General features: G+C 33.1%; 4 protein-coding genes across 4 annotated transcripts; 2 read left to right on the top strand and 2 right to left on the bottom strand.

Moving 5' to 3' along the window:
• Window positions 1-2,013: 2,013 nt before the first annotated feature.
• On the top strand, window positions 2,014-3,920 carry LOC133034524 (uncharacterized). The gene is made up of 5 exons (XM_061109623.1): window positions 2,014-2,353; window positions 2,471-3,020; window positions 3,163-3,379; window positions 3,473-3,709; window positions 3,753-3,920. Exons 1-5 carry the CDS (start codon window positions 2,014-2,016, stop codon window positions 3,918-3,920), a joined length of 1,512 nt encoding a protein of 503 aa, XP_060965606.1.
• An 80-nt stretch (window positions 3,921-4,000) lies between these two features.
• LOC133034040 (uncharacterized) lies at window positions 4,001-5,549 on the bottom strand. The gene is made up of 2 exons (XM_061109062.1): window positions 5,321-5,549; window positions 4,001-5,177 (listed from the first exon to the last, which is right to left on the bottom strand). Exons 1-2 carry the CDS (start codon window positions 5,366-5,368, stop codon window positions 4,683-4,685), a joined length of 543 nt encoding a protein of 180 aa, XP_060965045.1. The 5' UTR covers window positions 5,369-5,549; the 3' UTR covers window positions 4,001-4,682.
• A 1,073-nt stretch (window positions 5,550-6,622) lies between these two features.
• LOC133034523 (uncharacterized) lies at window positions 6,623-9,501 on the bottom strand. Its single transcript, XM_061109622.1, has 3 exons — window positions 7,341-9,501; window positions 6,894-7,232; window positions 6,623-6,814 (listed from the first exon to the last, which is right to left on the bottom strand). Exons 1-3 carry the CDS (start codon window positions 7,959-7,961, stop codon window positions 6,623-6,625), a joined length of 1,152 nt encoding a protein of 383 aa, XP_060965605.1. The 5' UTR covers window positions 7,962-9,501.
• Window positions 9,502-15,150: 5,649 nt separating this feature from the next.
• Window positions 15,151-19,214, top strand: LOC133034522 (uncharacterized). The gene is made up of 5 exons (XM_061109621.1): window positions 15,151-15,729; window positions 15,784-16,203; window positions 16,247-17,048; window positions 17,089-18,382; window positions 18,443-19,214. Exons 1-5 carry the CDS (start codon window positions 15,151-15,153, stop codon window positions 19,212-19,214), a joined length of 3,867 nt encoding a protein of 1,288 aa, XP_060965604.1.
• Window positions 19,215-23,650: the final 4,436 nt, after the last annotated feature.

The following is a 23,650-nucleotide window of genomic DNA, read 5'->3' as shown; positions in this document are numbered from 1 at the left end:
TCTTTTATTCGGTTATTAGCTGCCATTTTCCTTGTTTGGAAAGTTGCACTTTCAGCTGAACTTTCCTTTGTTGAAAACTTCTCAAAAGAGAAGGAATTCTCTTTTGGAAAGTTGTCTTTTTTAGGGAAACCTTGTTTATTGCCTTTCCTTATTGATTTCGATTGTATCTTGATACAATCAGAATATCTAATCTGTTTTTGGCAGGAATATAGCATTGAAAGAAGATCGGACCCGATTTTAGTAAGTTTCCCGTTTCTGGGCAGATCTGCTTCGTCAGCAACCGAATCTGATGTAGCAGATCGTGTTTCTTTTGGAAAGTTTTTGTACAGCTGCTAATTCGAACTTGTGGTTGCCTCTTTGGTTTCTATGATCTATAAATAGAGCCTAGAGAGCAACCATTCGGATTACCTCTTCCATTATTCATTTTGTACATTTATCTTTTGAGAGAAGAGAGTCTTTCTTTGTTTTGTGAGAGCCTAGTTGTTCATCTAGGTTCTAGTTGTTCTATTTCTGTTCTTACTCTATCCTAGAGGTTGTGAAGAACTACTTGACTGAACAAGAGATTGGTCTTCGGGAGAAGACTTGTTGAAGCTTTACTTCGGGAGGAAGTAAGCACTTGGTCTTCGGGAGAAGACTTGTTGAAGCCTTACTTCGGGAGGAAGTAAGCACTCACACTTCAAAGATGAAGGGAGTTCGGGCTTGAAGGTGTTTCAAGAAGTCAGATTCTTAAAGTGGATTACAAAGGATTGCGGCAATACTTTAGAGGGAGTCTAAACTTGTTTAAGTCAATTGTCTTTGTAATTTTGATACTTTATTAATTGATTTCATTCTCTGGGCGTGGGCCCGTGGACTAGGAGTGTTCTGAAGAACACTGATACCACGTACAAATCTCTTGTGTCAAGTTATTTATTTTTCTGCAAATATTTTATATCCTGCCTGTTCAGTTTTGCTGTAGCAGAATTACTTTCTGCTGCTGCAAACGCTTACAGTTTTTATATTTTCGTATATACAATTGACATTTGCAAAAACACGGTTTTTCAACTTCTATACACCAGTAGAAGCTATAGATTCCATATTTATGTTCAGCACTCCCACTCAATCATACTATCATGTTCCCAAAATATACGTATCACCCTGACCCAAAAGTAGGCTTAACTAATAAATCTAAGAACATGAATAGCACTCCTGAGTTGAGCCTAAGCATATCAGGATTTAGATTCTTTTAATCTTAAGATCAACTACTGATATTGACTTGGAAAGATATGTATAACGGTAAGTTTGTAATATCTTAACTTAGTTGCAATATCGGTCCAGTTCAATGTATACTCCATACATTCGAAACTAGTATACTTTACTAATGTCCTGGAAAGAACATAACACTTACTCCAAGTGTAAGTACACATCATCGCTGATTATCACATTAGTGTAAATCCAATAACACTGATGAAACAGGGACCAAAACTTTTGATTCATATGATCACAATCACATTCCACTGTGTTGACGATACTGTAATTGTGAATAAACATATGATCTGGATTTAACTGATTTTGTGTGTATGAATGTAATAAACATATTAAACATATTAAACCATTAGCATGTAAAATTCATGCAAACATCAATCACTTCAAAATTTCTTATATTGATAACTAATCAGATTGTAAAGAGTTTTATTTAGGGCATAAAACCCAACAACAACAACCAGAAAACAACAGAGAAAAAACTACAGCAGTAGATGAAGATTTCGACTTCACCGACTATGCAAAGCTTGTGGCTGCAGAAATGGTACAGCAACTCGAAAACAACCAGGAAGAAGAAGAGGAAGTGGACAACACAGAAATGATTATCATCAATGACAAACGACATTAAACAATAGAAAAGGGGCAAATTTACGAGGACAAAGAAACATTGATAAGTACACTATGCTACTTTGCAATCAAGAAGACATTTCAATACAAAGTAGTGAAATCTTGCACAAAAGAAGACAACATAGTGTGTTTGGACACAAACTGCAAATGGAGTTTAAAGGCTACAAAAATGGAAACACAGAAACATTCATAATAAGGAGCTATGAAGAAGAGCACACATGTCCAGTTACAATAAGATTTGGAGATCAACGACAAGCTACATCAAAGTTGATAGCAGATTTTGTAAAACCAAAATTCTTGAACCTGAAAACAAAGTGCAGCCCGGCAGACATAAAGACAGAAATGAAAGACAAATACGGAATAAAGATGAATTACATGAAAGCATGGCGTAGTAAAGAGCGAGCACAAACCCAGCTACATGGAAATGCTAAAGAGTCGTACAATCTCTTGCCAAGATACCTGTACATGCTACAGAAAACAAATCCAGGTAAAAAAAATAAAATATTTTAGTTCGAAAATAGTTGTGAAAATAAAAACGTTGTTTTTGCGTTGTTATTTAGTTGCGTAACAGTTGTTTGAAAAACACTGTTTGATTAAAATTCAGGAACATTAATTGACATAGAGAAAGAAGATGATGACAGTTTCAAATATGCATTTGTTGCATTGAATGCTGTTATAAAAGGTTGGCCAAACTGCAAACCAATCATCGTTGTGGATGGTACATTCCTAAAGGTCGCGTATGGAGGCACGTTGCTCAATGCCAACACACAAGATGCAGAATTAAAATTTTTTCCACTTGCATACTGCATAGTTGATTCTGAGAACGATAAATCGTGGGAGTGGTTCTTAAAAAAAATAAAAGAAGCATTCGGGGTTCGAGAATATCAATGCCTAATATCAGACAGACATGAAAGCATCATCAAAGCAACTAGGAAAGTGTTCCCTGAAATAACACATGGCTACTGCATCTTCCACCTCTTGTCGAACCTCAAAACAAAATTCAAAAAAAATGCAAAGCATTTCAGAGCTCCATTCTTTGCAGCTGCAAAAGCTTACACAAAAATGGAGTTTGAATTCCATATGAGGGAGCTAGATAACTTGGATAAGCGCATAAGACCGTACCTGGAAAAAATTGGCCATGAAAAATGGTCAAGGTATTATTCAGAAAACAACAGGTGAAAACAAATAAAAAGGATACCATTAATTACATATTCAGATATTTTAAGCGTTGTATTTGCGTTGCGTTTGAGTTTTTTTTTAAAAGTAGAACTATGATAGAAACTGTCCAAATTATAGGTACTCTACCATGACATCAAACATAGCTGAGGCACTGAACTCAGCAAATTTAGCAGCAAGGGAAACACCAGTCACAACATTAATGGAGTGCTTGAGGGCACAAATGCAAGAGTGGACATACAATAATAGAAAGGAGGCACAAAAATGCACAACAAGGCTGACACCATCATCTGAGAAGAAACTCATAGGGAACTATGTACAGTCATTGCCACTAACAGTAAGTTGAGATTATTGTTCGCATAAAGTAAAATGAAAACAGTTGTTTTTGTATAGTTTTTTAGTTGTTTTAAAGTTGGTTTAAAACATGCAGGTGAAACCAGCAAACCAAAACCTGTTTGAGGTGATAGATGAAGACAGAACAAGAATAGTAAACTTGAAGGAGAAGACGTGCACATGCAATAGATTTCAAAAAGATGAAATTCCATGTAACCATGCAGTCGCCGTCATGAAGGACTTGAACATAAACACATACAACTACTGTGCACAATACTACACATCAAAAGCATGGCTGCAAACATATGAAGAAACAGTATACCCAGTTGGAAACGTTAGAGAATGGGAACTACCAGAATTTTTTGAAGACATCATAGTGTTGCCTCCAAAAGAAAGAATCAAGTCTGGAAGGCCGAGAAAAAGAAGAATGGCAGCAGCTTGGGAAACAAAGAAACAAAACAAGTGTGGCAAGTGTGGACAAAAGGGACATAACAAAAGACCTGCAGAAGAATTACAACATAGAACTACAAACAGCTACACATTAACCAAAAAACAACTATACTAAAACATTTAGAAAAAAAATACTGCATATTACTATTGGTTGTTATATTTTTTTTATTGTGAATTTTTATGTGGAGAGATATTGATAATAGAGAATTGGTATTATTATCATTAATATACAAAGAACATCAAATATTATAGTTAAATAATTAAATGAGTGCAAGAAAGTTGAAATTAATAAGAACGAAACAAAACTACATAAAGTGATTAAAATGCAAGTTTAGTCGTTTGTAAGATGGTTGTAATAAGGTTGTTAATGATATGCTTTCATGGGTTAAACTGAATATAAAAATTAAAAATCCAAAACTAGGAACAAATAAAAAACCAATTTCAATAATAAAAAAAAACATGATAGAAACAACAACTTGTCTATGATTATGAACATAATCTGGTAATAGAAAAAACAAAAGCTAAATAAAAAAGTATTATTTCCAACAACAACAAATAGATAACTAAAACAAATTCTTCTTTGGACCCTTTGGAGGAGCCTCATCTTCACTATCAATAAAATCCACTTCTTTCATGCGAGCATACTTATAGAACAACACAACAAGCCTATCACGGTGTTTCTCAACATCAAATATGGGAGGAATCGGTTTCATATCAATGAAGTATTCGGCAAACGATGCCACGAAACAACCACAGTCACTGGAAAACAACCAAAAAACAACATCAGAAAAACTTAAAAAAAGGAAAATAACATAAAAAAAATAAAACAACACTTGAAAATAAAAACTAAAAACAACTTACTTCGAGGTTTGTTGAGGCAAACCATCAACCTTAACAACTTCGAAAGGGTCTAAACAAACCGGTTTGTTTTCCTTTTTGAACTCATCGAACAAAGCAAAAAAGTGGGGCAACAACACCGCAAAAGGCTGACAAGCTTTGATAGCGGCACTATCTTTCATAGCAGTCGACAAGGAGTTGTACATGTACATACGCCTTTCCTCAATATTCAAGCGACCAAGAATCCAATGTGATTCAGTCTCCATATGGATGATAAACAAAACATGATCGCACAAATGCCAAGGGGAACCACATAACATTTTTCTACCTATGATATAATCAGCAATGGCATGCTGGGCAGTTATCAAAGAAAGATCTTTTTTCTGTGCAACAAATTTTTCATACAAAGCATGAATGGTTTTGAAGAATAAGCAATCGGTGGTTGTGAACTTAACCTTTGACTCCTTTGCATACTTTCCTTTTTTACGTAGATAGTAAAAAATGATATCCAAATGCTAAACAATAAAAAATGAGAAATGTTCAAAATTAAGAAAATGAATTATATATCAACAACTGAAAAACAACCAACAAACAACATGAAGAAAACTATAGACTGACATTTTTTAAAAAAATCAAAAGAATAAATAAATTAACTTACAGAATTAGTTAAACATTGGCCAGGATATGCAAGCTTGTGGAACCACATCTTGGTTGCAACATCTTCCACGCCAAAACGAAAAGGGGGAACAATCTTATCCTTACCCTTCAAGTAAACATTGTCCTTGTCATGGCTAACATAAAAAAAAAATAGAATTGAAACATAAATAGTAAAGTAAAAAACAAAATATACAAAAACACAACAAAAATGCTGAGATTAAACACTTACGGATCTTTTTTTGATCGACGTCCTTCACCAAGCCACAAGTCAAAATGATTCTCGTCTTTATGTTGTACATCTTCACCAATCCTATCATCAAGAGGACACAAACCAGCCACATACTTAACAACTCCATAACCAGAACCATCTTTAGAACTAGAAATGGAAGAGTCATACTCCATAAACAGAGACGTCAACGCTATGGGTTTCTTAGATTTCCTCTTGTCAACAAGAGGAGTTTCTTCAACGGGAATTGGGTCATCTTCAACAAGTTCAATGTTAGAATCAACATTGAGACCTGCTGCACCCATCAAATATATTTTTTTTCCAAAAAAATGAAAAAAAAAAAGTCAGTGTTAAACACAAAAAGTATGAAGAAACTAAAAAATATGAATAAAAAAAATATACCTCAAAACAAACAAGACGACGATCCGTAACCTCAACATTTTCAGAAACTGAAATCTGTTTACTAGAATCACCACCAATTCCATCTGAAGACATCTATTTATATATGGTATTAAAAAGTAATTAGAGTAGGGTTAAAAAATAACAACCTTTACACAACCGAAAAACAACACAAAAGCAACATTACCATAATCTCAACTGTTTTCACACCGGACTGAACAGTAGCCTCAACATCTATTTGAGTAGGTCCGTCATTGAAATCAACGAAATTCTTGATACAGAAAAAAAAGGAAAGAGAAGATAGAAAAAAAAATGAAGTTATTTTTTTGTAAAAGGCTTCAACAACTAAGAAAAAACTACATAACAACTAAAAAACAAAATAAAAACAACAAGTAAAATAAGAAGACCAACAATAATTGCGAACAACATAATCTATAAACACAACCATCTAAATAACATAATAAATACAAATAAATAGTCTGAAAAATAGTTGCAAATTTTTTTTTTTTAAAAAAAACTAAAACATAAGAAGAGACATAACAAGAACATAGAATTACAAGACCACAACCTAAACGGACTTACAACGAAATAAACCACACAAAGTAACTAAAACCTAGTTACATTGTCTACTTATCTACCTTCTCCTCACGATCAGTGCATTCATCATCACTGCCCTTATCATTTTTTTTCTTTTGACTCAGAATCTTCATCAGCTTGACCATCCTTCTTTTCACCTTCACTACCCTCACCTTCTTCATCACCCATAACATTCTCTTCTTCATTGTCATCAGTTTCTTCAGATTCATCTAAATCAAAATCTTCTTCATTACCACTTCCACCATCATCATTGGAAGAGTCACTGCCTTTGTCCTATATTGAAAATATAATTTAAATTAGTATAAAACAACTTAAAAAAAACTGAAAAACAACAATTGAAAAACTAACATACCTTAGCATAAGAATCGGCAAAAACAGTAGAAAACTGTGTCTGCATTGAAGCCATCTGAGCACCAAAAGAAACAAACTGTGCAGACACAAACTCTTTCAACTCAACCAAATCGGAAGAAATCTTCTGTTGGGAAGTATGCAGCAAATCGATCTTCACCTCCAACCCATCAAATTTCTCTGAAAAAGCATCAAGCTTGACAGAAATGTCACTCTGAGCAACAGAAGACTCTTCGGGAACAGGAACACTCTTGTAAGAATTGTAGTCAGTGTCAAACTTGAAACTGCTCAATTTCAAAGCTTTGAACTCAGCAGCAGTGGGCCTCATATTTGATAGTTCCAGCTGATTAAAAAACAACAAAATGAAAATTTCAATTATAAAGATTTATTAATAATGAAAAACAACATAAAAACAACTACTAAAAAACCAAATTAAAACAAGCAGATATACCTTATCTTTGGAAACATCAAAAATAGTAGTCTTCAAAACTTTGAAAGTCGGCTGACTATTGCATGTCCACTGAATAATCCTTGGAATACGAGAGTTTTCCTTTTGGCAATACTTACCTTTCATGTACTTACAACACTCATAGAACCAAATTTGAAAAACATGAGGACAATCAATCAAAGTGTAAAAAACACTCGACCTCTTTCCCGAACTCCTTGCCTTCCTAACACCTTCAACCCAACTGTCAAGCTTACCCTTCAATGACGAAATAGTCAGTTCAAAAGAACTCCGTCCCCAAGCAAATTCATTGTACCTCCCACTGTCTACAACATCTAAAATAGACCTAGGTACATTTTTATGCTTAGTGCCACTAAGCAAGAACCATTCCACAAAATACAAAACTGCCAACTTCACAGCATCCTCATCAGAATCACCCCACCTCTTGGTGGTAAAACATTCCCTAACAGATTCCTTAGTGATAGAGGATGAAGTTGGCCAATATTTTTCAGAAAGACTATTAACGTCTTGCTTAAAATCTAAAACACTACAGTCACCTTCACAGTCTAAACCAGTAATCAAAGCAAACTCCTCAATGCTAAACCTAAGCCTAACACCGCGTATCATTACCCACAACTCAGCATCATTAGGTTGCTGAACCTCCCGCAGTAACAACCCATGAAACACTTGCGGTTGAACTTTAAAATCAGGAAGCTTAAGGAAATGTCCAAAACAGGTTTTGGAAAATATTTCAAGCTGTTCAGGTGAAAGACAAGACTTAATGTTTTCTATCACCTGGAAAGTAGCAGTCGAAAAGGCTTTCGCAATGAAGAGATTCTTCTGGTCATAAATATAATTCCATTCCTGTATCAATTGAAACAAAAGAAATGAGGACAAAACAAAAAAACTAAAACAGAAACAGAAAACAAATAATAAAAACAATTTTTTTTAAAAAAAGGTCACCTTAGGGGGATTTTTTTTTGGTAAGTCAAAACCTTCAACCTTCTCTGAGGTCCTAACATGGACCTGCAAAAAAATAGAAATACAAAATAAAACATAAGCAACAAATCTGAGCAACAAGAACAAGGTAAATATAAAATGTAGTAACCAAAATACAACCAATACAAAACCTAAAAACAACATTTATGAAACCGTTACAGTATGATAAACATAAAAGATAAACAACTTTTAAAAAATACATAAACAACACTGTAACAACTTGTAAAAAATAAAAGTTATAAAATGGTTGTGAATGCTGAAATTATCATAAAAAACCCAAACAAAACTCACAATAAACAGAAAAACAAACGAAATATATTTAAAACACTGTAGTTGTTTGTAAAAAGTAAAAATTTTATAATGATAAACAACCAAAACAAAACTAACAATAAACAGATAAACAACTAAAACTATTAACAACACTGTAAAAGCTAGTTAAAAATGAAATTTCTAAAATGCTTCTCGATAATAATATTGTGATAAACAACCGAAAGAAACTCACAATAAACATATAAATAACTAAAGAATAAACAACACTGTAACATCTTGTTGAAAATGAAATTACTAAAATGCTTCTCAATACTAATATTGTGGAAAACAACCGAAAAAAAACTCACAATAAACATATAAACAACCAATGGGGAAATTGCAGTAAATAACTGTAACACAATACGAAGTGAACTGTTTAATTTTAAAACAACCAAACAACAACTGAATAAAAACAAGAAAACAACATCAACCACAATACATGACAGAAATACATAAAGAACAACACAAAACATAAAAAAATGATGATAAACAACTAAATTAGTGACCTAAAAAGCTGATGTAAAAATTAACTCAATAAAATGATACCAAGCAATTTAAAATTACCTTGGATTTAAGTTTAGGCTTTTGGTCCTCAGCATGCACTTCATCCTCAAAATCAGAATCTGAGGAAACCTAGAACAAAAATGGGGAAAGCATTAAATCATCAAATGTAATACAACAAATAGAACAACCAGAAAAAAACTAAAGAAAAATTGAAAAACAACAAAAAGAAACTTACATCGCGTGCTGACTTGGAAATTTTAGCTCTCTTAGGCTTAGGAGCGTCGACCTTAACTGGAAGGGCTCTTTTCTTAGTGCCCGATGTCTCTGGAACATCACCCACTAATTTCTTAGCAATTTTTTTAAATCCCATCTTAGCTTCGACTTTGGAAGAAACAGTTGGAGGCTTCTTAGATTTTTTAGGGGGTTTCTTGGCCGGAGATGGGGATTTCGAGCCCTTCTAGTGATTGCCATTTTTATAGAAAAAAAACAGGGGAGGATGACAATGTAGGTTGAGGAAAACGTGGGTGAGGGGTTGGAGAAGGTGATCGTGGGAAGAAGAAATGGGTTAGGGCTTGAAAATGGTGATCGTGGGAAGCAACTGTTGAAGACGAAAAGAAGCAGAGGAAAAAAAAATCAAAATAAAAAAAGGAAAAATGGAGTTATGAGGTGGCGTGCGTGAACGTGTGAAAAGGAGATGACATATGCATGGTAAAGGTAGTTTTGTAATTATGAAACTTTTTGAAAACTAAAATTGAAAAATGTAAAAGGTAAAAAAGTTTAAAAAACCGTGTAATGCCAAAAAAGTAAAAAAATGAGGAAATGTGGCATCGGGTGTAAAAATCTCTTAAAACTACGTGGAAAATATCGTATACTTTAATTTATTTTATTTTAATAGCTATACAATTTAAATAAATAATCATATTTAATTTAATTTATTTTTCTGATTTAATTGAAATTTTTTTAATATCAAGTAATTAAGTAAAAAATATTAATATTAACTATTTACTTAAGTTTTTTAAAATTATTTAATACACATAAATAATTGTGATGCAACCCAAAAATAAAATAATAATGCTAGATATATTGTTTTAAAAGCGTATGGAAAATTGATGACAATCAAATTGTAAAATATTTATAAATTATTCTAAAAATAATAGAATCAAAAAGTTAGCATGGCATAAAATTGTCAAAATTTGAAGAAGAAAAAAAAATAACAGTTCTAAAGTGTTGATAATTAAAGAAAACAATTGCATAAAAATTATAAAAAAGAAAGATAAATATAACTATAATTAAATGTTCCTAATTACATGAAAACGACAACAGTGATGCGATTGTATGGATTACAATATACAACGATACATTGAAAATGACAATAATTATATCAACGCATAAAAGGTAAACCTATGGAGACGAGATTCACAAGAGAAATGGCTGATTGGCTACGAAATACAAAGCCAAATGCCTAGAATAAAAAAAATCGTACCAAAGATAGCAAAACCCAGGTGAGTGTGTTAGATTTTATGTCCTAAATAAAATTTCATTTCAATGTAATCTTTATTATTTAAATATCAATAAAGAAACAGAAGTATTTTTATCAGTGTCATTTGGTTCAAGTTATCATTTATTTGTTTATTTGATTTATAAATTCATCCAAATCCTTATCACATTTATATTCTTGTTTATTGTATCGTCAGCACAGTGGAAAGTAATCAAGATTATTTGATTAAATATATATATTCCTAGATTTATCAGTACACAGGGTTTAACTGATATGATAATCTACAACATAGTTTACTTGCACCTTAGATAAGTGCTATGTCCTTTCCAAAGCATTGGTTAAAGTTTGGGTGCATGAAGTATGCATCGGAAGAGACTGATATTGAACTTTGAATCAGATATGATAATCTTACCGTAATATCTATTCAATTCAATATCACCTAGTTGATCCTAGATCAAATGATCTTAATCCTGATATGGTTAGGTTTGATCTCAAGAGTATTATACATGTTCTTTGATTTGTTAGTTAAGCTTACGTTTTGGTCAGGGTGATACGTACATGTTGGGAACATGGTAGTGCAATTGAGTGAGAGCGCTAAACATAAATATGGAATCTATAACTTCTATCATGGTATAGAAGTGAAATGATGATTTCCTTCGAGCTTGGCTAAATAGAGATAAATGGTTGAGTACTCATTTCAGAGATTATGTTTAGTTCACTGAAATATCATTTATAGGTGGCTAAGTGTTTTAAGGATAAAATGAATTGAAGGGTGTAACGGTAATTTAATCCCTATACAATGTAAATCATCCATATAGGGTCATTGATTATTGGGATTATAACAATGGATAACTGATAGCGTATCTATATCGTGGAACATATAGAGCGTTTGATATGACTGAGAGTGCAATTCCAAGTTCTATGAGTGGATGCAACAAGGAATTAATAAGTTAGGGAATTTACTTGGTAAATTCTAGTTCTGCTTATTGGAAGTTCGGTTGTATAGGCCCATGGTCCTCATACTAGTTGAGACAATACTACTTGTAATACTCAGTTAATTGATTTTGATTAAAAAATTATAATTCTAACATTAGACTACGTCTAGTTTATGAATTTTCACTAAGCAATGGCTTAATTGTGAAGAAAGAGTTTCTAGGGTTCATTTGTTAATTAAGAGACTTTGATTAGTCTAATTAATAAATATATTAAATGACAATGTTATTTAATAATTAATTTTTAGTTATTAAATAATTAGATTTGACATTTAAGTGGTTGGAAAATTAGCATTTTTGAGAAAATAAGATGAGAAAATGGCAAAATTACAAAGTGGGGCCTAATATCCAACCTATGGCCGGCCACTTATGTAGCATATTTACCATTTATTTTTTTTTAATTATTTTTGCCAAATAAATCTAACCTAACCTTAGGTGGTTTCCTATAAATAGGTAGTGATGGCTTAAGGGGAAAGATGATGCATCTCATTCCTTTAGATAAAATTTGAGCCTCCTTCCTACCCTAGCCGAAACCACACACACACACTCTCTCTCTCTCTCTCTCTCTCTCTCTCTCTCTCTCTCTCTCTCTCTCTCTCTCTCTCTCTTCCTCTCTTCTAAACCGAGCCTATAGTGAATGAGTGAGTGCCCACACACGTCAAGTAGTACTCAATCATGTGTGTAAGGTTGTGCAGAATCCAGTTTCAAGAGAATGAGATTCAGACTTAGATCTTGGTGATACTCTGCTACAGAAAGGATACAAGAGTTAGAGATCTGAGTGGAAGGAGACATTATATTCCGCTGCAACCACTGTAAGGTTTCTTATACTTTATATGTGTTTATTTCATATCGTTTTAGAAGTTCATATTTAGGATGTTAATAACATACTTGTTAGTAAATCTAAGATCCTGGTAAAATAATTTCCAACAGTGTGTTCCCCCAAGATCACGCTGAATACGGCAGTGGCGGTGAATGTGGTGGCGTTGGTGATGGGCACAGCAAGCGAGATTGGAGTTTGACTCAGAATCGCAAAGAAAGTGACAGAGGCGAAGAAGTTGATGAGGAAGGGAATGATGTACTGCCAGATGGCGAGGAGCTTGACTCAGTTGTCGATTGTGGTACGCAGTCGATGAAAAAGTTTGCAGGAGGGATCAGGTGGAGGAGAGGATTTAAGGGCTAGCGGCCATTGAAATTTTCTAATAAGCTTGGATCAGTCAAGAACGGCTATATAAATTTCAATCGTATAAATTTTTTAAACTTATTTCCTTAATCATAAAGAAGGAGAGGATGTTAATTTTATTTTATTTTAGAATGTTAACGACAAAGTTAACTCTCTGTTAATTTATATTAAAAATAAAAGAAACGTTAAAAATAAAAATCGTTAAATCAAAAATTCTGTTACATAGCCACATTTTATATAGAATAGATATATAATAAAAGAATGAATTTTATTGTTATACGTATTAGAGAATTAATTACTTTCAAAGTACATTTTATATATAATGTCCAAAGATATATTTTAAATATATATTTCTTAATTTGTAGTTAGGATTGTGTGGTTATAATAAGATGTACACATTATTAGAAGCATTTATATCATTAATCATTTTTAAAACAAAAAGTTGTCGTAAAATTAAGGTTTAAATATACATATTTTATATATAGATGTAATTTTTAGTTTTATATATAATTAAATTATTTTTTATATAAAATATTCATATAATTTTTATTTTTAAATATATATAATAATATTATAAAATTAATAAAGAGTATTCTGTTAAGTAATTGGGATATTATGTTAAAGTTAACGTAAAAAATTAAAAAACCTCGTTAAACTAAGAATTCTATTGCATATCCACATTTTATATAGAATAAATAGAAAACTAAAGAACCCCGTTAAACTAAAAATTCTATTGCATAGCCACATTTTATTATATAGAATAGATATCTTTCTATTGTCAATTATTTACTCCATCCATATATTAATATTAGAGTAATTTAATAGAAAAAGTATGATAAGTAAAACTAAACTATGTGAATAAAAATAGTTTTGTAAGATGTATATTTTTAAAAAGTCTTGTCTTGTGACATGTATGTGAGGCTATGAGTTTGTAAGGTCTGTTCTTTTGCCGTGCTTTTGTTGAGTGTGTGATTGGTTACTTTCTTGTTTGCGTTATGGCTTCAAGCAGCCATAGTATGGAAGAGTTGGGACAACAATGGGAGGGATTACAGGTAGAAGATGAGGATGGGATGGGACTTTTGTTCAATAATGCGGAACCACTTGTTGATGACTTCGACGGCAGATGGTGTCTTGTGGGAAAACTATTGTCTGATCGTCCGGCAGACTTTGACTCGCTAAGGAATGTTTTGGCTTCGCTATGGCGTCCAGGGAGAGGAATGTACGTCAAGGAGTTGGAAACAAATCGATATTTGTTTCAATTTTTTCATAAGGTTGACATTAGCAGAGTTCTTGAAGGTACTTCTTGGACTTTTAATAGGAACCCCTTGGCTGTTGAAAGATTAAAGGAAGGGGAAAATCCTTAAAACAAGCCATTGAATACTATGGAAATACGGGTCCAAGTATACAATCTTGAAGTGGGATATCGATTCGATCGTGTCTTACAAGGCGTGGGAGGGTATATTGGAACGTATGTTTCCTCATGTCCGAAAAATTTTGCGGGTATCTAGAGAGACTACTTTAGAGTTCGTGTCTTGATCAACATGGAGAAACCTCTCAAACGGAGAATGCAAATTTACAAGAACAAGGTGGAGTGGTTCTGGGCTAATTTTAAATATGAGAGGGTGCCTACTTTTTGCTTCATATGTGGTATAATTGGCCATTCCGAAAGGTTTTGCCACAAATTGTTTGAGGAGTCCTTGGAAACTATTGCAAAACCTTATGGTTTGTTCATGAAAGCGCCTAATAGACGACAATCACGACAGATCGGAGCTCGGTGGTTAAGGGACAATATGGGACAACCTTTGCAGGCTGGTGCCGGCTAATTCTCATCGGGAAATCAGAGTACAGGGGTGGTTGATCCTGACCGTGATTCTAGGGATGCAATAATGGTAGAGGGCGTGGTTAATGGAGATAATTCTAGGATGTTAAGGGGGTTGGTTTGAAATCGGCTGGGAGCAATAATCATGGAGAAAATCATGGTATCATAAATGTTGATTTGGAGGAGGGAAATAATGTAGATATTCAACAAGATGGTCTTCTTATTGCTGATTTAAAGAGGAGGCGCGTAAATGAAGGGAGGGGATTGAATTATTTAAATGGTGAAGATGGGGGCCCAATTCGAGTTAGTGAGGAAGGATTCAGAGGCCCATTCCTAAGTGGGGATGTAAGGAAAAATGATATTCTTGTAAAAGAGGGTAGTGGGAAAGGTATTGACCAAATGGATAATAATGGGCCAGGTGGGGAGGTTTTGGAGGAAAGTTCAATTACCAATAATGGCATTTTTCCAAAATACGATTTTTTGGCGGGTACTCAAATTGGGGCCCGCCTACCATTATGAGTTTACTAAGCTGGAATTGCCGAGGGCTTGGGAACCTGAGGGCTATTCAATTCCTTAAGGAAATCGTTTTCCAAAAGAAACCCAATGTGATTTTTTTGTGTGAAACTATTTGCAAAAATGACAAGATTAATTATGTCAAGAGGTTGTTGGGCTTTGAAGGGAGTTATGTTGTTGAGGCTAGGGGTCATAGTGGGGGCTTAGCAATGCTATGGAAGAAAGAAGAAGAAGGTCAGCTCCTTGGTTTCAGCCACAACCATATCGACTTGGAGGTTCGAATTGAGGGTTGCCCGTTGTTTCGTGCGTCTGGGATTTATGGAGAGCCCCAGCGAAGTTTAAGAGGCAATACTTGGCGATTAATTCACCAACTTTCAGGTCAGTATTCTTTGCCTAGGTGTTTGTTTGGGGATATGAATAATACTTTGAGTCATAGTGATAAAAGAGGGGGTAGATCCTACCCGAATTGGCTTCTAAATGGGTTCCAAGATGTGGTCTCTGAATGCCATCTTATTGACATGGAGCTAAGGGGGTATCCTTTTACTTGGGAAAAAGGGAAGGGTACTAGTCAATGGGTTGAAGTTAGACTTGATAGGGCATTAGTTAACCATGATTGGCAAATGTTATTCCCCTAGGCCTCTCTTGAAAATTTGGAAATTACGGTGTCCGACCATTGCCCAATTTGGGTTAATCTTGCCATGTCAAAACCCATTGTTTTCAAGAAGAAGTTTCGGTATGAAAATGCGTGGTCCCGAGAGCCTATGTGTAGACAAATTGTTCAAGCCAATTGGGATAGTACTCCCAATAGTTCTCTCAACGTAAAGCTTCACTCCTGCAGTATGGCTTTGGCCGAATGGGGCAGTGATATCACTGGTTTTTTTAATAAAAAAATAAAGTCTTGCAACAAGATTCTGAAAAAGTTGAAAGGTAGGAGTGACCAACTGGCTGTCTCGAAATACAAGGAGACTCAATCTCAGCTTTGTGAGGCTTTAACAAAGAAAGAGATTTTTTGGAGACAACGGTCGAAGCAGTTGTGGTTACGACCAAAATACCAAGTATTTTCATGCTTGTGCTAGTAATCGGTGGCGAAACAACCAGATTGTTAAACTTAAGAATAGCAATGGAGTGTGGGTGGATTGGGATAGTGGCCTTCGGGAGGTTATGGTAACTCACTTTACTGATCTTTTCACTGCTTCGGGTTCGAATGGGCAGCAGGTTATTGACTGTATTCCGGTCAAAGTTAATGCTAATCAAAATCAAGATTTGCTTCTTCAAGTTGAGGATATTGAGGTTCGTAAGGCTCTTTTTCAGATGCACCCCGACAAGTCACCCAGTCCAGATGGTTTTAATCCCGATTTTTACCAAAAACACTGGGACATTGTGGAAAAGGATATAGTTGATATGGTCCAGCGTTTCTTCACTTCTGGTGAGTTCCCTGAGTATCTAGCCGAGACCAACATAGTGCTTATACCGAAAAAATCTCAACCAGTAAGTATGAATGATTTGCGGCCGATTGCTTTATGTAATGTTATCTACAAGATTGTTTCTAAAGTGTTGGCGAATAGACTCAAAGGGGTTCTTTCAAAAGTTATTTCAGAGACACAAAGTGCTTTTCTACCAGGGCGTCTAATTACGGATAATATTTTGGTTTCGTATGAGATAATGCACTATCTTAAACGGAAGCAAAAAGGAAAAAAGGGCTTCATGGCTATTAAACTGGATATGAGCAAAGCGTATGACAGAGTGGAATGGAGTTTTTTAGAAGCTGTGTTGAGAAAATTGGGGTTCCAGGAGCAGGTGATTCGTTTAATTATGAAATGTGTTGGCACAGTTAGCTATAACTTTGTGGCAGGGGGACAAGAAGTGGGGCCGATTATTCCTAGTAGAGGATTAAGACAAGGTGACCCTCTATGACCTTATCTTTATTCTTTGCACTGAAGGATTTTCTGCTCTATTAAGAGACTTTGAGAAGAGAGGTAGACTTCATGGTTGCAAGGTTGCTAGGGGAGCTCCTATGGTTTCCCACATGCTTTTCACGGATGATAGTTATATCTATTGTCAGGCTTCAGAGGAGGGTGCTTTGAGTATGATGGAATTATTGGATTGTTTCCAAATTGCTTCGGGCCAACAAGTGAATCTTCAGAAGTCTTCTTTGTTCTTCAGTCCGAATACATCTCCAGAAGATAGAAACAAAATTTGTACCATTATGGGGATTAATGAGGCTGGAGAAAATAGCTTTTATCTAGGTCTTCCTAATACTTTGGGGCGGAATAAGACTGCTTTGCTTGGGTTCTTGAAAGACAAGATGAGGAAGAAAATTCAGAGTTGGGAAGGAAGATTTCTGTCTAAGGCGGGTAAAGAATTGCTTATCAAAACCGTGGCACAATCTCTCCCGAGTTATGCCATGAATGTCTTCTTATTACCAATTGAAACTTGTCAAAAGATGGAGCAATTAATGTGCAAATTTTGGTGGCAAGCCTCCACCAAAAATAACAAAGGGATCCATTGGAAGAGTTGGGATAGATTAACTGAGCATAAGTCCAAAGGAGGAATGGGCTTTCGTAACCTTCGTGATTTTAATATCAGTTTGTTGAGTAAACAAGGGTGGCGTCTCTTGTGCCAGCCACATTCTTTGGTGGGAAGAATTTTCAAAGCCCGATACTACAAGAATGGTGACTTTCTCTCGGCAGAACTAGGAGGCAACCCAAGTTTTGTCTGCTGTAGTATTCTTGAAGCTCAAGATGTGGTTCGAGAAGGGGTTAGACGTCGAATTGGTAATGGGTCTTCGGTGAGTGCTCTTCTTGATGCTTGGCTGCCCGATGATGATAATCCAAAAGTAACCTCTACTCACCCAGCCTTGTTGGGCCAATGTGTTAATTCGTTGATGGTTTCTGGGGAATGTTCATGGGATGTCGACTTGGTACTTGATCTGTTCAATAACCGGGATGCTCATTTAATACTTAGCATTCCCTTATCTTCAAGTCGAGTAGATGACACTTGGTATTGGTGTTTGGAAAAAACTGGGCATTTCACAGTAAAATCAGCGTACAAGTCCCTTCAAGTCCGTAAAGAGACGGGTTCCCAACCGAATAGCTCTCCGGTTTGTAATGGTATTTGGAAACTACGTGTTCCTCCCAAGGTCAAAGATCTTTTATGGCGTGCGGCTTCAGAATGTCTCCCTACAAAAACAAGATTGCAATCTAGACAAGTGCAAGTCGACAATCTCTGTCCTAGGTGTGTTGCAGCACCTTAATCTCCTTTTCATTGCTTGGTTGATTGTTTGTTTGCTCAAAGCTGTTGGGAGCATGCAAGTATTGATAGGGATGTTCAAGGTGTTGTTTCTTTTGCTGGTTGGTTGGAAAAAATGTTCAATCGAGTGGATGAGGCTACTAGAATTAGCATTGTCGTGACTTGTTGGGCCCTATGGAAAACTAGAAATGATTTGGTTTGGTCTAATAAGAGTTCTACAGCTGCTAATGTAACTCTTCTTGCCCAAACTACTCTTGCTAATTGGTCTCAAGCACAGGATAAGGCTTTAGTCGCTACCCCCGGCTTTTTCACTGAAGCAGATGGCTTGGATAAATGGCAAAAGCTGACTGCTCCCACCATTAAAATCAACACAGACGCTGCAATATTTGACAGCAATGGTTCATACCGTTTCGTGTGTGTGGCAAGAAATGCAGCAGGGGAGATGTTGGAGGCTTTAACAAGCTGTCGTGCAGGGATAGTGCAACCTGAATTGGCAGAGGCCATGGGAGTTCGAGAGGCCCTTAGCTGGATCAAAAAGAAGGGTTGGATTGGTACAATTGTTGAAACCGATTGTCTAACCGTTGTTCAAGCAATTCGGAGTAATCTTCCTTTACTTTCTTATTTTGGGAGTATTATATCGGATTGTAAAGAGTTACTAAAACAATTGTGTGGTGTTTCTGTTAATTTTGTTAAACGGTCTGCTAATAGTGTTGCTCACTCGTTTGCTCGAGCTTCCTATTTTATTGCTGATCGTACTCTTTCAAGCAACGATGTGTCTACTGAGTTGCTTCATGTAATCATGAATGATTGCAATTAATAATGTTGATGACTTTTCTTCCAAAAAAAAAATATTAGAGTAATTTGCGGCATAAATACGTAAGTTTAACTCCCAGTTGCAAATAAATACCTAAGTTTAATTTTTGGCGGTAATAATACCTAAGTTATATTTTTAAAACTCTGTAGGTACCTAACCGTTAAAATATTATGTTATTATCTCCGTGTCATTTTTTATTGATATATTTTAATTAATTTTTTTAAAAAATAAAAATTTAATGACTTGGATCAATTAAGAATTGCCACGTGGCAATTTAGTTTATGATCGTAAGCGATGATGAAACTAATTCTCCTAAAAAAACTCTCAGTTAACTCCAAAAAAGAACAAAAAATAAATAAAAATGATGCTAAGCTAATTTCCCAAAAAGAAATTGTAACAGAATACCAACTAACCAAGAACCAACTCTAGATGAGGAGATATGTTCGTTATAATTATATATATATTAGTTACTAATTATTTTTCTCTAACCACTAAAAAATAGCATTATGATGTTGTTTGCATCAATAATCTGCATATTTATCTTCTGTGAGTCTGGATCTATTCAACTTGCCTATCTCTTACTCCAGAATTGATATAATTGGGTACTTTTCTTCATGACAAATTCTATCATCAACAGTATGTAATGTAGCTACAAAAACTTAATTGTTTTGTGATTTAGTCCTGTCCATATTATCTTAGTTTGCCTACTTTATTATTGTTTCTATCATTTGGATACTGGGACCAAAATTAACGCTGCCTTTTGGGACCATTCAACTACTGATGTTCCTCTTTTGATATGGTGCATCACAGATGTCGAAGAAATGGGTGAAAGAACGTTCCCTGTTGCAAAATGAAATATATACAAGGAAACTACACTATCACCAAGACCACAAGTATGATCTTGTTTTCCTCTTGATACTTCAATCACATAAACCTTTCATTTATTGTTGTCCCTATAAGAATATTTTTATTTAAGAAAATATATTTCTATTTAAAAAAATAAATTTCTATTTAAGGAAATAAATAAATAATTGAATTTTCCGATAAATGAATATTTTATATTCATTGAATCTGGACAAAATCAATTATGTAATATTCTATATATGGTCAGATTTCTATATTCATTAACTGATTTGATTTCGTGAATTAATTGTCAAAATATTCTGACAATTAATGTGGCGTAGATACTGATGGAGTATCTCATCTATAAATATAGGGTCTCGGTCCCCGAGCTCCTCACTCATTCTGTTCATAACAGCAAATTCCATCTAAAGAGAGTTGAGAGAGCGATGAAGCTCGATTACCCACATCAATCGGTTTCTTTTGCAGATCATGCTTATGTGGGACTAAAACTCAAAGATTCAATGGCTGGAGGTATTTCGATCCTTAAATTATAAGTGCATATATGATTTATTAATTCCGCACTTCATTCATAATCATGTATGTTTTAGTTTATACAAATAAATGTCTAACAGTTGGTATCAGAGCGGTTTTATCTCTGCCTTGATTGTCTTTGAGTTTCATATATATATATACACGTATATACACTCAGTATTCATATATATGTTATATATTTATTTTTCGTATATACATTTATATATATATTTATATTATATGTATACATTTTCATACGTATAAACCTATATACATTCAGTTTATATATATTCATATTCAGTTCATATATATATACTTTCATATACAGTAGAATCTCTATTTAAGAATACTCTATTCAAGAATAACCTCTAATTTGTTATAAAAAAATCAAGTCCCGATTTGGGCCAGTTATAAATAAGAATAACCTCTAAATTGTAATTAGCTATACATTTTTTAAGTCCCGTATTAACAAAGTATACCTCTATATAAGAATAATTACATCTTAATAAAATAGATACATGTATTTTGTAAATTTATTTATGTAAAATTAATAATTTTATTTTAAATTATAATACATGTATGAAATTATATTTACTTTAAAATATTTTTATTATGATATAGTATTAATGATTGTTTATTGTTATTATTGTTACATTGATATTTTTTGATTTTTTTAATTTTTTTTTCTAGTGTAACTCTATTTAGTTATAACCTCCCAATTAGAATATAATTTAGTTGGTCCCAAGTGTATTCTTGGATAGAGGTTCTACTGTATATATATATACATATATTCATATACATAAAATTTATTCATATATATATATTCATATACATATATACACCTTTCATATATATACAAAATCATCATTTTGAGAGTTCGTATATATATAGTATATATATGTATTCATGTATATATGTTTATATATAATTATTATGAATTTGTAATTTTATTGTTTATCATTCATTGAATGCTTCATTATCTCTATTTCTGTATTTAAACAATTAAATTACTGTATATAATTATGTATGTATATATATTCACGTGTTTACGTATTTTCCGGGATGGCGGGTTCAAAAAAATTTATTAATTTTCTTTGAATCTTTGATTCGTTTTTCAATATTAATAGCCTTATCATTTTCATATGATGTTATACATTTAATCTATGCATGAAAAGGTTTTGAAAACCATCAAAATCTGGATTTTTTTTTTTGAAGAATACATTAGGACCCGACCCATTTTTATTAAAATTAAAGTTCAATTTTTTACATGTTTTCATTTCCTAAAAATTACGTGGATCTCTTAATTATTTCATTTAGATCTTTTTGGAATTGAAAACATGAATTTTGGTCGTTAGAATTGTAAATTCTGACCGGGTCTTTAGTCGGGTCCATGTGACCCGCGTTGCAGGAAAATGGGTCTAAACGACCCAAGCAAGAGGTCGGGCTGAAATTTTGCTATATGTTCATGACTGGAAAGAATTTTGAGAATTAAAGTTTGATTTATTTAGGTATTTTAATGTAAACTAAATTCATAAATCTCTTAATTTCTGAGTTTCTGTTTGATCTGGGCCTTATACCATTAATATCAATATAAGGAAACTTGTTTTCCTATGCATTAATTGGACCCATGCACAGAAGGACCTGGTCATGGACGACCACATATAGCCTCAAGTTGCTTTATTTGGCAGTTAAAAAAAAAAGGAAGGAAAATTAAGAAAAATTTAAATTCCAAAAATTTATTTTTGGAATTTTATTTTATTTCCTTATTTTGTTAATTTAGTCAATTAAATTACATTTGTTTAAATTTTCCATTCTTATTTAACATATATCTTCATATATTATATTTAGTAATAAATTATTATGGAAAGTTTTTAACTTTGTAAATTAATTACATGCTTTATTTTTACATGTAATTACAATAATTAAGTGCCCAATTATTATATTTATTTACCAATTATGTAATTTACTGATTGAATTAATTGATAATCTGCCATTAAGTACATTATTTAATTTTGCATTTAATTCATTTCATATAATTAATTGCACTAATTTGTATATTTACCTTATTTATACAAATTAATTATTAGTGCAAATATTTAAGATATTATATGGTTATAAATGCATAATTAATTATATATTATGGAATTAAGCATTTAATTTATTATCATACAATAATTGTATTAATTTGTATTTATTTGGCAAACTTATTTTTAATACAACTAATTTTGATTTGTATGATTTAAATGCTAGATATATTAAGAAATATTCAAACATTAAGATAGGTTGAATATTTTATATAGCACATTAAGTTTCATAAAACTTCATAAAATTATTCATAAAATATTCATAAAACTTCCTAAAATGAATAAAATATGAATAAAATGTAAGTAATTTTGTGGTTTGACATAAGAAAACATGAACTTGGGACAAATGCTCATATCTAGAATGGTTTTTAATGATCTTCGGACGACCACACTAGGAGCACTAATCTCAGTGATTGTCTATTATGTTAATAACGAAATTACTTTTAGGTAGAGCCCAATACCTAATGTCAAAGTGAAAATATAATTTTATATAATTAGGGAGTAGCCACAACATCCTTATTTGTATAAAATTATATATTAATTAAAATTCACCTTAATGGACATAACTTGTAATTAATTATATAGGTATAATAATTTTACCCCACAGGGATTTTATTATATTTGTATAATTAATTAGGATAATATGTTAAATTAAATTCTCTTAATTTACCCCACAGGGAGTTATGGGGATTTAATTTAATAGTGTTATCACAAATTTAATTAAAGATAGATTATAAACCTTCATTTTTCTAAACTAATTGTTTAATTAAATCTATCATAAAGTTCATCTAATTTTATTAAATTTAAAATTTAGCCCACAGGCAATTTTGGATTTAGTAAAATTTTAATCTTCAATTTATACTTTGGTGTCTAGTGAACCACATAATTTTAAATAATTAGGGAGTAATTTTAAATAATTAGGGAGTAGCCACATCATCTTTAATCATATAAAATTATATATATTAAGTGGATCAAGATCAC

Source organism: Cannabis sativa, chromosome 2, assembly GCF_029168945.1.
Source record: "Cannabis sativa cultivar Pink pepper isolate KNU-18-1 chromosome 2, ASM2916894v1, whole genome shotgun sequence".
NCBI classification, from domain to species: domain Eukaryota; kingdom Viridiplantae; phylum Streptophyta; class Magnoliopsida; order Rosales; family Cannabaceae; genus Cannabis; species Cannabis sativa.
This window is presented reverse-complemented; position numbering and strand designations above follow the sequence as displayed.